This window comes from Marmota marmota, unplaced genomic scaffold (genome assembly GCF_001458135.2).
Source record: "Marmota marmota marmota unplaced genomic scaffold, marMar, whole genome shotgun sequence".
NCBI lineage: Eukaryota > Metazoa > Chordata > Mammalia > Rodentia > Sciuridae > Marmota > Marmota marmota.
In genome coordinates, this window is record NW_026000020.1 from 10,262,414 (window position 1) to 10,278,343 (window position 15,930).

Sequence of the window (15,930 nt, forward strand, 5' to 3'; positions counted from 1 at the left end):
AATTATGAATATCATGGACACTTTGGCTAAAGTAAATATCCTTTCACATGAAGCTTCCTTGCACACATCCATGTTTCCCAGGTAAGTGGCAGTAGGTCTGGGGCTGAATCATGACTCTCAACCCCAGTGAGGAGCCTGGGGGTGCTGCACAGAACTTCTGTGGGTGAGACACTCAGTGGGTCCTGACATTGTTGAGCAGACCTAACAGCAACACTTAGGTAGGATCAGCCTTCTGCTCATTGGAAGTGTAACTTCCAATATAGGTATTGATCTGAGTAACCAGAAAGAAAAAATTGAGGGCTAATCATGATGTCCCCAACAAACTTTTTCAGTGACCAAGAACCCAGAGATACTGAAAGTCATCATGGCTAGTGAGAGTGGCCCATGGTCCTCTACACCCATCAACTGGATCCTAGAGGAGCAATACCTATACAAGAGAGCCCCTGTCCCCATCTCTGAGAGCTGACCTACAGGCTCCTCCTCACAGGTCCTAGAATGTTACCTTTCAGATGCTCCAGACAGCCTGGGTCTCCAAATGATGCAACTTGTGAACCAAAGAAAATGACTTGGACTGTTGTTGCTCTAACAAGACAACTGCTCTTGCCTCACCCCGTGACAACTGGGGCTGGCCAGACATTACCTGGTGAACCTCAAGAATTTCCCAAGGGACTCTGTGACCTCTTCTGTTAAATTTTCTCTCTGTGTGAGATGCTGTATTGAGAAGGGTTCTGTGGCTGTCCTACTGTAGGGGTGTAGGTCATTTTGGGAGTGATTTTCATACCTTAATGATAGGATTCTATACCATCACAACAAATAATGCATGTGAAGTTGTGATCGCTGTCAGATAGAGAATGCAAGTGGATTTTGTAAAAGCAAGGGATGGCCTGGTGCAGAAGCACAAAGGAAGTTGTCCCCACTGAGGGGATTGCTTTTTAGCAGGTCTGAAAATGTCACCAGAAACAAGAAAGAAGGAGTGGCATAAGCCCTGGAATGTAACTGCTGCCTGGGAATTTAAATAAAACCTGATGTGTGTCAGGCTGGGTCTCCATCTGCTCAGTCCAAAGCAACTGTGGCCCCAGAGGCCCCAGAGGCAGCGGGACAGTCAGTGCTCAGCTTCCAGGTAAGTCATTTTTCTTGTCACTGAGGATCAGAGCTGAGAGACCCCAAGTTCTCTTCCAGCAGGTCAGGCTGACCTAAATACACTGGTGTGGTTAGGTGAGTGAGGTGACTTTGTACTATGCAGGAAATAAAAATACCTATTCTAAAATATTTTTGAATAATAAAAAGTAAAAAGAACATATTGTGGGTCATTTATTGAAGGAATCAAATATAGTCATGTTCTTCAGAGAATTCAAAGATATTTTTAATTTGTGAAAAATGGACAATTTTCTTAGATACAGAATAAAAATTAATAGACTTATTGTTATATATGTATGTTTTCGTTTATGTTGATATATGTATAATATATGTATTTTTTCTTTTTATTTCTTCTGTTTTTTGTTTTTGTGGTTTGTGGGAAATTGAAATCAGAACCTCTTACATGCTATGAAAATGTTCTATTACTGATCTACATCTGAACCTATAGCTAGAAACATTTTCAAAGATATTTTAAAATTCTAGAATATTCTGTTGCTACCCAGTGATCATAATTGGGTGGGTCTCTAATGTGAGAACGTCATCATCAACTCTAAGGACAACAAAGTAGCTGGTGATTAGTCATACTGTCCCAGTGCGTACACAGCAGGCAGGACTGGATCTAGGGGTCCTGTCAATCAGCCTCCTTCTCTGCAGCCCAACTCAGTTCTAAGCAGAGGGTCAGATGTCCTTATACCATCTACACTCCCAACAGTGTTGAGGCTGGGGATGTGCTTTCTGCTCTCTGTGAAGCCACCCCAATCCCCACAGAGTCACAGTCCCAAACACAAAGCCAGGCCCTCTGTTGGAAGATGGATGCCCTGTGTTACTGTGATACTCTTCATGAAATTTACCTCAAGATCATTCCAGGAGACACAAACCTCTGACTCACCTCAGAATTTATCTCCAGGGTCTGGGAATATCTTCAGCACTGGTGCAACTTGTACTTTTTATGGGATGTAGACAAAAGACACTATTCTGTTTTTTTGCCTCATTTTTGATAATAACTGAAGGCCTGAGACTCTATATATCCCATATTATCGTATGCAGGAACATTTTGTGTCTGTGACACAGGGTGCCATGGAAGATCAATAATTTTGGTTCATAATAGAACCCTTTTTTTGCAGTGTAAGAGGAAAACACTCCTTGGACAAGCAACTAGTGGCATCATTTTTGTGTCATAGCCCCTGGTTTTTTCATGATGTTACAATTTCTTCCCAGGGTCTTCATAATCTTTCAGCTTGAAAAATCTTGTAGGATGACACTCCACACCCTCCACCTAGGCTGTCACATGAGCAATATGGAACCTGGATTGGCCCAGGTGCTGTGTCTCCACAGGGACCAAGCGAGAGAGAAGCAGCTGTGATGAATAACATTTCCTATAACTTTTAACTGTAAAGTCAAAGTTTAATGTAAACTAATTAATGTTTTCTCCATGTTGCTCAATTTATTACAAAATTTCAAGAAGGACTAGAGAGTTTATTTTCATTTTTATGCTCATAACTAATCCCTCCTGGGAAATTGACATAACACACATTAATGGGTCCAGGAAAATCAGAGCATCTTTGTCTTTGAAAACTAGAGTAATTTTCTGAATAGAAATGATGCCAACGAGAAAACTTAATAAACAGGCTTTTAGTACTTAACTATCTCCTGTTTTCTTTTGGCTTTCTATACAGAAAACCTCTTATTGATCTTTTTCTCTAAAATTGACCTATATCCAGCCTGCATCATCTTTCACCTGCACGACTAAAATTTTTGTAATTCTTGAAAGTTCTTCACCACTACCGTGTGTATCTCTAGTACATGACCTTAAGAGGAGAGAGATTGGCCATGGGAGGGTGGAAATCCACAATTATATTTCCAGTAGCAGCAAAGATGGAGTAACTGTACAGCTTACTGTACCTTGTATTGCAACTATAACCCTGGGACCAATATAAGTGTGAACTGCCCGAGTGTGCTGCAAAGAAAACCTCGGCTGTGGGTGTAAAGGGGAAGGAAAATGAGAACAACCTACATCTGGTGAGCTTCTGAGGGACTGCAGCCATGGTCACTGGTTGTTCTTTGTTACAGCGGACAAACTACCCCTCATAAAAAACCAAGAGAGACTCTCCTTCCAGCCGTAGGACTAAAGAAGAGCTAATGAGGGATGAAGAAGTGACCTCACTCATTTTTCAAGATTCCCTTACCATTTCTTTTCGGTAATTATCACAGAAAAATAGCGTAGATTTTTCTAATCAAAATTATTTATTAGGAACTAGAGGGTTTCAGAATGGACTGAAGTTCAGACTCAAGAGAGTCTTGTGAGCAATAAGTATTCTCCATGTAGAAAGTTACCTGATAGATCAGCATTCTCCAACTTAGCATAGGGCATTTGCATTTTAAAAGCACCCCAAGCGACTCTTCTGTTGTATGAACATGAGTCAGCAAACTAGCATTTGAAAGAAGCATTTTCACCACATTTCCATATATCTATATCTATATATCTATATCTATGTATAGATAGATAGATAGAAAGATAGATAGATATATGCCACATGCCAGCCCTTTTTATTTTTTAATTTTGAGGCAGCATCTTACCAATTTGCTTAGAGCCTCTTAATGTTGCTGAGGCTGGCCTTGAACCTATCATCTTCCTGCCTCAGCCTCCCAAGTAAATGGGATTACAGGAATGCACCACATGTCGGGCTCTGTCTACTGATATTTTCAACACAGTTAATTACTTAGAACAGTGCAGCACACGTAGGAGATCATAACCCAATTCTTTGATTATGTGTCCTAGAAACTAGTAAGGTAAGACCAGGCAAGATAAAGGTGGAAAACAGACCACAGGGCTTGAATTTCAAGTCTGGATGTGACCTGTGATTGACAGACAAGTCACAGGCCTGAGGCACTTGTGCACACAGTTAACATAGTAGGCTGAGGGCACTGACAGAGAGCACCACAGGCTACACCCACTGAGAAGGCCTTTGCAGAGGAAGTGGGACATGAGAATACTTGTGACCTAGAGGAATTGAAAGGAGGAAAAATCCAATTCTGAATCAGAGCACAGTGCAAATGCAAAACTCAGATCAGAAGCGGTGGACTGGAGGGGCTGCTGGACAGGGGTGGTTAGAGAGGCCGACTAAGTCTGGTGGAGACAGCTGGACAATAATGTCCTGTGCATTGAGCCTGGGGGAAGCTCTCAGGTGAGGGAGCCATGGGGCAAGGTGACATCACCAAGAGCAGAATGTCAAGGGCAGCGTCATCAGGCACAGGAGAGGAATTGCTCTATCATGGCCTGAGCACCCTGGTTCTGGACCACGAGATGTAGTGGGAGCCTCACATTGACCAGAAATGTGAATCCAACTGTATGGAGAGGTCAGGGAGGCAAACGTCCTGGACACCTAACAGCAAGTTCCTGACAGTCACCACAGAGGTGCAGGCCAAGGCTTCCTGGTGCTCCACACTCAGGGCAGCTGCTCTACTCAATCTTCCCCAGAGTTGCACATTGTCCCACGACTGTGCTGGAGATGAGGCTTTGATACACTGATGAGAAACAGGGCTGAGCAGGAAGGAAGCAGTGTGTGCAGCCGAGACTCGCTGACCGAGGCCCTGGGGAGGATGTGTGTAGGAGGCCAAAGCACTGTGGCAGGAGCAGAGAGCACAGGTGAGAGCAGGAATCGTCCAGGTCCTCAGCCTGGGGCTGCTGATGGTGAGAGTGAAATCTGTCCCTGTCCCACTGCCACTGAAACTGCATGGGGCCCCAGGGCCCTGGGTGGATGTCTCCAGTTAGGGTCAGGTCTCTGCTCTTCCTAGTCCAAGGCTTCCTTCTGGTTGGACACAATACTGGCTGGAGGGGCTAGGCTTGAGGCTCAGAGGTAAGCACTCACCTAGCATGCATGAGGCACTAGGTTTGATCCTTTGCACCACATAAAATAAAATAAAGACATGTGTCCACCTATAAATATTAAAAATAAAAATCCTGGCTGGACTTGCTGCTGATGGTGACTTGCTCTTGGGCAGATACAGCCAGGGAGCCTGGAGACTGATCATCACAAGGTCCCCACAGGTCCCTGCAATCAAGAATGTACAAGGACCACACACCCACTACCAGTGTATTAAAATATTTCTCAAGTGTAGATTTTCTGATTCTTAACAAAGAATTGGGTTGGTTTATACAATTTTTCTTTGTGCATGTTGCAGTCACTGTGTACTTTTGTAAGGATCACACTTGTGTGAACCTCTCAGCTGAGCCCCAGAGCACCAAGCAGAAGAGGATCTGGGCTATGTCACCATCTTGCTGGTGCTCACCATCTGTGCTCAGGCCCCATCTCCAGGGAAAATGTATTTACAGAGCTCTGAGCAGCTGGTCTTGATCCCCCAGGGCCCTGCCAAACACCAGAGTGTCAAAGCAAAGTCCACCTGTGGAGAAGCCAGAGAACAGGTGTAAGAGAGGACAAAATAGGGCCAGAGACAAAGGAGAAGGATCACGTGACAAGAAAATGACCAGAAATCCAGGTGCAGCTGCAGTTTTCATCAACCTTCCCAAATGACATGTTCTTATCAACTGTCCGCTTTCAACTCTGCTGCAGTTGGTAGAAATGAGTCATTTTACATCACACTCTCAGTGCAGGTGAGCACAAACTTCCAAACATTATTGAAACATTGACATGTGGTGTCGGTGCATGGAATATGCTCCTGTCACTGGACAAAATAAGGACAGAGAGCACAACCTCTGTCTCTGTCCCAGGTCTCTTCTGAACTTCAAATACAAATTCAAGTTCCTCTTTGGCCACTAGAAGGCACCAGGTCACCTCTACCCAGCCCTCTGGTGCTGAGAGAAAGAGAGAGAGAGAGAGAGAGAGAGAGAGAGAGAGAGAGTCCACTTGCCAGATATAACATACCCTAAAGACAAGCCCTCAATGACCCACCTCCTCTGGCCACACCCTACCAGCCTACAGTTACCACTCAGTTAATCTCAACAGAGGATTATTTCACTGATTGGCTTAAGAGCCTCACAAACTAATCATTTCTCCTCTAAAACTTCTTGCATTGTCTCACACATGAGCTTTTGGGAAACACCTCATATCCAAATAATCACAATACCCTTGTTCAAAACCAGCCTCCAGCTGTCATCCTCACCTACCCCTCCTTGACCCACTCTCTTTAACATACCCACCACCTGATCCACTCTGACACCCCTCTTTGGCCACCATGATATCTGTCTCCCTGCATTGGTGTCTTTCTCATCATGCCTGGGATGTCTCCTTTGCAGGGGACTCCTATCCCTCTTAGTGTCCTACTTGTCTCTCCCCTCTTGGACATCCACATCTGGAAAATACTACCATCCCCCTCCATGTGGGGACACCCTCAGGACCCCACTGAGACTGCAAGTCCCCATGCAGGCTTCCCACACCCACATGCTTCCCTTGCACCCTGCCTAGTCCCCACTGTTCTAAACCAGGCACTGAGAACTGAGTTCTCTTAGGAGCTGACTGACATTTGAGATGTGGAATATGCAGTTTAGGAAACACAGCAGAATATCAGTGGCACTTGGAGGACATAGGATGTCTACTTCTGAAGGCAATGACTTGGTTTGCCAGAGTAGAGAGAATAGGAGTAATGCTCTGAGTAGCCAGGGAACACAAGTCATGCACATATGTCATCTTGAGCTGAGCTAGAGAGGAAGCTCATGCTCCCCAGATGGGAAAGAAGATACCCCCTGGCTTTGGGTGGAAGTCAACTAATTCCAGAGCATTTATAAATGGAGGAAGGCAACTTTCTTAGCTGTAGTCATGAGATTGAATAAAAGCAAATGACACCCTCCATTATAAGATGTGACTGCCCATGTTTTCTTATTGCCTCTCTACTTCAAATCATGAGTATTGGGGAATGAGAGCAAAGGGAAAGCTTCTCTGTGTCAGTGGTTTCTGTAAGTGCAATGGAAAGTAGCTGGCAAATTGTCCTGCAGTGTCTGGGATTGTGTCATCATGGCCAGCCCCTGTCATAGATGAAAGAAAGCAAGTTCAGCCAGGCTCTGAACTTGGAAGAGATCAAGATAACAAGCCTCTCAGGGGTACTTGACAGAGGTGGTCTTGTGGCCCAAATAGAAGCAGAGTATCTGTGTTGCCCTGGAACATGGGGGAGGGTGATGGTTCTGTGCTGAGTGAATGAGAGGAGCAGCCCTGCAGCTGTGCCCAGCCTGCCCAGCCCTGCTGATTTGCATGTGCCCTCAGCACAGCCCACTGCCCTGAGGACTTCTTAAGAGGCTGCTCACACCCTGTGCAGGAGTCAGTCCCAGTCAGGACACAGCATGGCCATGAGGGCCCCTGCTAAGCTCCTGGGGCTCCTGCTGCTCTGCCTCCCAGGTAAGGAGGGACAGCACTGGGTATTATTCAGCCCTGTGTGGTCAGTGCTGATGGGATCTTGAGGGAAATCCTCTTATAACACTATTAATTGTGCATACATTTCTTTTCATGTGTCTAACTTCAGGTGCCAGATGTGACATCACAATGACCCAGTCTCCATCCTACCTGTCTAAATCTCCAGGAGAAAGAGTCACCATCACATGCAGGGCAAGTCAGGGCATTAGCAGTTACTTAAACTGGTACCAGCAAAAACCAGGTCAATCTCCTAAGAGTCTCATCTATGGTGCATCCAATCTGCAATCTGGTGTTCCCTCGAGATTCAGTGGGAGTGGATCTGGGACAGATTTCACTCTCACCATCAGCAGCCTGGAGCCTGAAGATTTTGCCACTTATTACTGTTTACAGTATGATAAGCTCCCTCCCACAGTGATACAGGCCATGACAAAAACCTCCCAGGGAGCAGAAGTGTGAGGCTGGGCTGCCCCAGCTGCTCCTCCTGCTGCCTCTACCTCCTGTGGGCACTTCTCAGGGGCAGTCAGGCTCTGAAGTGCACTGGGGGGGTTTGGGTAGAAGGGACCAGCATAGCTCCTCTGCAGCCTCCCTCTCCCTCTTCTTCAGCTGCAACAGCACATACTTGTCAATGTTTCTTCTGGTTTAAATAACAAATTAGATCCATAGACATTGAGAGTCTGAATTCAGTATCAGTCCGGATTCATATGAAAAAAAACAAAAAACTGAAGCCACCTCAGGTTTCCAAGTGGTGCTTGCTTTATACAGGGAGTTAGAGTCTACATTATAGTCATGATCTGCCTTGGCAGGTCAGGCAGACAGCTGAGATGATATGAAAAACAGGGCTTTGTCTGGTGCCCCTCATCCACACCTTGTCTGAAACTGGAGGCATGGGACTACTGACCATGGGGTTAGTGAATGGGTAGATCTGGTTCTCTCAGCTGCCTGCATCATATAACCTCATGATTCTGCAGAGCTCACCTTACCTCTGTTCATTCATCTGCCTACTGGTGCTGGAGGATACTGAATTCTCCTATTTAGACTCTTAATCCTGAGGGAGGCATATCTCAGATAAATTGTCCTAGTTTCCAAGAAACCACAGGGTAAAACAGAATAAGAAATATGATTCTAATGAGAGATGGCAAGCTGGGAACAGAAAACAGTGACCCTGCATAATCACTGTTGCTCCAACTCTCAGAATTTCACTAGCAGAGGATGGACTCATACTATGTGAGGATCCTTTCTCCAGGGTTGTCAGCAATTCTGGGATCACATTGGAAAAAATTATCAAGTTCCACAGTAAGTAGATAATGAAGAATTGTATTAAACATGCAGTTTTATGATAACATATATAGAGAGACAATTTAAACTAATGAATACAAATTTAATATTCATTTTTATTAAAATACATGTGTCTTCCTGATGGTAATTGTTGCAGAAGCTAATTTATAGAAAGAACTGCCAAATTCATGGAATCTAAAGAATGTACATTTGTTTTTTTCTGTCAGGCCTGATCTAAGATGGTGAGATCAAGAGATGATGGGATGAACATTCAACAAGAAAATGAAAAATTGGCCAGCAGACTAACCCATTCAGTGTCTCCCAGGGAGTAATACATTCTCAGCAGGCAAATGGGTGCTGTCTTAGTCTGAGATGGGACATACAGGGACAGTGGACCTGTGTGCTTAGTTATTGAGAAGAGCCCACCCTGCAGCTGTGCCGAGCCCTGCCCAGCCCTACCCAGCCCTGCTGATTTGCATGTGCCCACAGCACAGCCCACTGCCCTGATGATGTGTTAAGAGGTGCTCACACCCCATGCAGAAGTCAGTCCCTGTCAGGACACAGCATGGCCATGAGGGTCCCCACTCAGCTCCTAGGGCTTCTGCTGCTCTTCCTCCCAGGTAAGGAGGGACAACCCTAGGGATGTGCTCAGCCCAATGGTCATGGTGTTCACTGATGTCCTCTTGTAACATTCCTACTTTTGTGGATAAGAAATTATGTTTATTTAATCTCAGGTTCCATATGTGACATCATGATGATGCAGTCTCCATCCTCCCCATCTAAATCTCAAGGAGAAATAGTCACCATCACTTCTAGGGCAAGTCAAGTGTTAATAATTGGTTATTCTGCTATCAACAGAAGCCAAGGTAAGCTCCTATATGCTCCTCATTTATCATGCCACCAATATGGGATCTAGGGTCCCCTCAAGGTTCAGTGGCTGTGGATCTGGCACCGATTTCACTCTCACTATCAACAGCCTGGACCCTAAATATATTGCCACTTATTATTGTCTACAGACTAACAGTTCCCCTGCCATGGTGACACAGCCATGACACAACCTCCCAGGGAGCAGAAGTGTAGGGCTTGGCTGCCCCAGCTGCTCCTCCTGCTGCCTCCACCTGCTGAGGGCACTGCCCAGAGGCAGCAGGCTCTGAGGTCACAGGGAAGTTTTGGAGGAAGGGAGAGTGAAGGTCCTCTGCATCCCCTCTTGAGATGAAATTGCACTTCTTATTGAATAGATCATCACATCATAGGAGCATGGGGGTTCATAGAGTATGGGGAAGCCATGTTAGGTATTCTGGGTTGGAACTTCATACTGTAGGAAAAGAAAGTAAATTTAAGCCTTTCAATGCCTGATTGTATGGTGGTCAATGATATAGTGAATAATATAGGGATCAAATGCAGATCCTGGAAGGTACTTATTCTCGGGTTCACCACTGATGCCTGGGTCATCTCCTCCTCACATCCCAAGCCATATGTATTTCAGTAGTGAATGGAGAGCCTAAACCAAACTTTTTGGAATTTCTGGGGATATGATCATTTTTGAAGCTTGTGCTAGAAATGGGAGAGTTCCTGTTGTTCCCCCAAAGGTGAGGTCCAGTCAGAACTGAGAGCAAGAGGACCAGAGCTCCTGTGTGACCATCACCTCTGTTCTTCAGATTCCTCCCAATGTGCTGAGGATGCCAGAGAGATGGATAGTGGTCACCTCCTTTTATACCAAAATGCTGAACACTGAGGTTTCCCTGAAGTGAAAGAGATTAGTGATCCTCAGGACAGCAGCACATCTTGGGCTGGCTCCTGCAGTCACCAGTGGGGCCTCTATAGCAGCTGGGGATGCACCCTCTTGACCATAAAGCCAAGGAAAGGTTTCAATGAATGCTTTTGGGAAAAAGCCTAGTGTTTTCTCTGTTGCCCCTCTGATGGCTATGGTCACAAGGAGCAAGATTACTGAAAAAGAGAACACCCTTGGATAAGAAGGTAGTAACAAGGAGCAGTGTTCTCATTGGTTGGGTGGGTTCACAGTCAAGAAATTCACAGTAACCAAGACTGAGCACCCTGGTGTTTGGCCACCTGATTTCCACACATGGTCAGAAACATGGAGCAGTCTTGTTGGCTTTGGTCTGTAGCTGTCACTTTACTATGTCTCCTGCTCCTCCCTCCCTGCCTGCTCCTGACCTTGTGTTTAATTTAGCACATCTCAGGATATTTATTTTCTCATGCCCCAGAAATAATGACTGGAAGTGGTCAATAAAAGTGCAGTGGAGGAGAAGATGAGCTGAATGGCCGGGACCCCAGGTATGCTGACTCCACAGTCACTCAGCTGCTTCCAGAGAGTGTGGGACAGCAAAGGGCTGTGTGGCCCTTGAACTCCAGGCCTGGTGGCAGAGTCCCGACTCATGGCTCTCGCATCTCCCTCAAAACTGTGCCCCACCACCTCATGTAATCTCAGCCCTGTACAGTGTGATAAAAACATGTACAGTTGTCACAACTAAACAACCCAGGAAACAACACCACACTGTGTTTCAAATGTGCAGGAAAGACCATTTCACTCTCACCAGGTCACCAAGAGTAAAATCCTCAGGGTGTCTCTGCACATGTGGCCATAAGAGGGGGCCATGAATGGCCGGCATGTCCTGGGAATCATGTCCTGAGTTTCTGAGGGGCCCGTGAATGCCTGGCTGCCCAGCTCCTGCTGCCTCCTGCTGCCCTCTGCACAACGTGCCTGCCTGGGGGGCTGAGGGGCAGGGATACAGGTCACTCTGGCCACCAGCAGCCACTCTTTCTTCAAGGCACATGAACTTCCTCCTGTCATCTCTAGGGGACAAATCTCGCCCCAGATTCTGATTCTGCCAGGGACTGCTGGCAGTTTGGTGACCTCTCAGGGGAGCAGGTTGGGGACAGCTCTGAAAGCACATCATCTGTCCCCTCTCATTTGTTGTCTGCTGGTCATGGGATCCTCCCCTGCATTCCTGCTTGGGCATTCTCTGCTCTGTCCCCTTCTTCTCTGAACTCACAGCTCTCCAGACTTTCACATGGCTGTCTTCATATGGGTCACAGTACTGTTCTCTTGCACATCCTGACCCTTGGACTACCCACTGACTGCACTCATAGGATTCTCATGGGAAAGTCAAAGATGGTGATTATTATCTTTAGAGACCAGAAGGAGAGTAGCAGATGTTCTGAAGCTGCATGTGTGGCTTACATGGTCCACTGAGAGCAGAGGCTCTTCGTCATGTGAGCTGTGGAGTTGCCAGAGACACCTGTCCACTGTCCAGTCCTCTGTTCAGTCAGAGGTGTGGCCATTAACAGCTATGGATGGCTTTGTACTGTGGCCATGCTGTCACTGAGCCAGCTGTTCTGCCCTGGGTGGGGAAGGACAGCTGGGAGGAGTAGCTCAAGTCCAGCTCTGGGCACAGAACTTCTGTCCCATTGGGGCCCAAAACCATTACCCAACTCTGTGACCCCTACTTCTATGTATAACTAGAGCCCCTCAGGGCACCCATGTTCTGAGCAATGGGATGGTCACTGTTCCAGGCAGCAGGAGCACAGGGGAAGGCCTTGAGCTTCATGGTGCTCAGTTCTCTGGAGTGGAGAAGGAGACACCGGTTGTGGGACAGGTGTTGGTTGTAAATGTCCAAGCTCACTGGAGCCAACCTAAGGTGAAGCAGACATGGTGCCACAGCACTGCAATCCCAGCTAATGAAGAGGCTGAGTGAGAACAACTGCAGAACTGAGGCTAGTCTGGCAACTGATATACAGGCTCAAAGAAAAAAAAAAAAAAGGACCTTGAAGTATAAGTTCTAGATTGCCTGCCAAGCAGGAGGTCCTGACTGGATCACCAGAAGTAAAAGCAACAAACAAAAAAAAAAGCAAAGAGCAATTCCATGAAAACAGTAAATCATTAAAATAAGCAAAGTAATATGTACATGTATACAAATATTTGTATTTCTGATGCATATTTATACGGATATATTAGTACAATTTTTGTTTTATATAGTATATACATGGCATGTAGTATTCCATTTATTTCTAAGCATGATTAAACTGTGGGTGAGACTAGAATCTGGGGGTTTTGCTGACCCTCCTCTTTGGCAACACCAGGGTCTCTGTATCAGGACTAGTGAGCTCAGCACTGAGCACAGCCACCCAGAGAGCCAGGCCCAGTGCTGACTCCTGGTCTTCACCTCACCCTGGCTGTGGGCTCTGTTTGGCTCAGCCCCCAGTGTGTTGGGCACCTTCCCTCCCTGCATCCCTGCATGGCAGCCTGAGGGCAGGGCCTGTGTTCTGCCAGGCCCTCAGTATTATTTCTCCTAAGATCGGGTGCTCCCTCACAACCCAGGACCAGAGGAAAGCACCAGCCTGAGCTCAGCCCTGGATGACCCCTGCTGGAGCCTCTCCCAGTTAATCCACTGCCTGAAGGACTGAGCTGGATTTTAATGCACAACCCTCATTTCTACAGTTGCAAACCAAGGTTGTCATGAGGAAAATCAGAACATGCTTCCATTTTTATTCTCAGGGCCTACTTTGCTCCAACCCTCCAGGAAAAATATTGCCTTAGGATCTCACTTTCCTATTGAATCCCTCTTAGAACCATAGTGAGGTTTACAGGGCAAAGCACTCCACCCTGCACAGCAGTCATCCCCATCCTCCAGTTTACTGAGCACCAACTCTGTGCTGCTGTGCATGGTGAGGATAGGTGAACCTCTGCCAACCCAGGCAGGAGCAGGGATGGGAGCACATGGGATCAGCTCAGAGGCCTATGAGAGCAGAGAGGGGTGGGTGTGGTTTCTGGAAGGATTAAGATTCTTCATGATCAGAGTGGAGCTGAAGCCCTTGGCCGCTCTTCTCCATGGCCCAGACATGGAGGATGTGACAGTGAAAGCCACTCAGTCTTCCTTGGCCCAGGAGGCATAAAGCCCAGGTTTGACAGCTAATTTGCTGAGGATGAGAAACACAGATGGAGTGAACCTGGGTCCTTTCTGCTTTCACTGACCTTTGCAAATCCTTACATGTTCCACCTTCTTGGTTTATTTGTTAAACCTTTTCTAGAGTGATGCAAGAAATTAAAACTTCCTTCCCAACTCACTCTTACTTCTCCAGAAAGGACATGTGGGTGAAAGAGCCGGTCTGGGCTCGAGCCCTACTGCTCTGGAAAGAGAGGGAATATCCTGTGTTAGTGTTGGAGAGACTGAGGCAGGAAGGGCTGGAGTCACTATAGGTATTCTCCCCTGACCACTCAGTCAGCCTAAGCCAATGTCAACTGAAACCCCAAATCTTCACAGATTTACAAATTCAACTCTCTTTCTATCTTCATAGCTCTGTTTATATCCTATACCTGAAATATCCCTGCCCCATTCTAAATTACTACCTTCTCAAGGGAATATAATAGAATTGTCTTTAGGAAATATTAGAGGTGGGTGCAGTTGTGCATGCTTGTACTCCCACCAGCCAGGGAAGCGGAGGAAGGAGAATCTCAAGTTCAAAGCCAGCTTCAGCAATTTAGCAAGGCCCTAAATAACTTAGCAAGACCCTGTCTCAAAATACTATATATATATGGCTTGGAATTTTGCTCAGAGGTTAAGCGCCCCTGGGTTCAATCTGTAAAAGGCCAAAAAGAAAGAAAGAAATAAAGATTGAAAGAAAGAAAGAAAGAAAGAAAGAAAGAAAGAAAGAAAGAAAGAAAGAAAGAAAGAAAGGAAGAAAGGAAGGAAAGAAAATTAAGAAAAGGAGTTAGAAAGGGAGGGAAAGAAAAAGAAGGGGAGAAATTTTTATAGAATTATAATAAACCATTTTCAGAACCATAAAGACTGCAATAGGTGACCACTCAGAGGACAATGAAATGAATCTTTCCTGTGGACCCTGAGGGAAACATTTTCTGCAAGCAAATTTATACTGTCCCAATCTGACCTGGGACACCTGAAGACATGGAGCCTGCACTGAGTGACAGAGGAGCCCTCCCTACAGCTGTGACCTGCTGGCCCAGCCCTGCTGATTTGCATGTGCCCTCAGCACAGTCCACTGCTCCGAGGACTTCTTAAGAGGCTGCTTACACCCTGTGCAGGAGGCAGTCCCAGTCAGGACACAGCATGGCCATGAGGGCCCCTGCTCAGCTCCTGGGGCTCCTGCTGCTCTGCCTCGCAGGTACATCAATGAGAATAAGGACATCAATGAGAATATACTCAATACACTGTGGTCAGTGCTACCTGCATCTGCCCAGAAGTCCTCATAAGGCATGTTTAATTGTGTGCATCTTTGTTTTATTTTCTTGTTTCCATATCAGGTGCCAGATGTGACATCCAGATGACTCAATCTCCATCCTCCCTATCTAAATCTGTAGGAGACAGAGTCACCATCACTTGCCAGGCAAGTCAGGGCATTAGCAATAATTTACACTGGTACCAGCAGAAGCCAGGGAAAGCTCCTAAGCTCCTCATTCATTGGGCAACTAGTATGGGATATGGGTTCCCATAGAGGTTCAGTGGTAGTGGATATGTCAAAGAATTCACTCTCACCATCAGCAGCCTGGAGCCTGAAGATGTTGCCAGTTATTACTGTGTACAAGGCTACAGGGCCCCTTCCACAGTGATACATGCCATGACAAAAACCTCCCAGGGAGCAGAAGTGTGAGACTAGGCTGCCCCAGCTGCTCCTCCTACTGCCTCCACCTCCTGAGGGCACTGCTCAGAGGCAGCTGGGCTCTGAAGGGCACTGGGAGGTTTTGGTAGAAGGAACTAGGAGCTCTTCTGAAGCCTCACTCTTTCCTCTGCTCAGCACTAGCATGCAGGCATGGAAATGCATTTTCTTGTTTAATAAAGGACATGGATCACTACAATTGAGGACATGAGTTATGGCATTGGTTTAGATTCATGCAGCACAGATGAATTTGCTATAAGTATTCCAAGCAGACATTTTTAAATGAAGATAACAAGAGTCTAAGTGACAGTTTCCTGTATTTTTGGGATGAAACTAATAATTGTATGCATTTGTGGGTTGCAATGTGAGGTTTCTATACCTATGTACATTGTGTGACCATGTGGAAAGCCCAAATCAAAACCATAGCAATGCTGTATTTGTTTTCTTTTTTTTTTTTAGGGGGGAGATGCTTTAGGGATATCAGCAATTAAACTCAGGGGTACTCAACCACTGAACCACATTC

The 15,930-nt window shown here is 46.1% G+C and overlaps 1 long non-coding RNA gene and 1 gene segment (V, D, J or C); both read left to right on the top strand.

The window, feature by feature from the left end:
• The first annotated feature begins 4,921 nt into the window (after positions 1 to 4,921).
• LOC125618859 lies at positions 4,922 to 15,153 on the top strand. The gene is made up of 3 exons (XR_007350246.1): positions 4,922 to 4,931; positions 9,322 to 9,394; positions 15,055 to 15,153. It is a non-coding gene; the product is annotated as an uncharacterized LOC125618859 (long non-coding RNA).
• LOC125618841 lies at positions 7,430 to 7,970 on the top strand. The segment is given in 2 exon segments: positions 7,430 to 7,484; positions 7,609 to 7,970. Coding segments are annotated over 2 exon segments (402 nt in total).
• Positions 15,154 to 15,930: the final 777 nt, after the last annotated feature.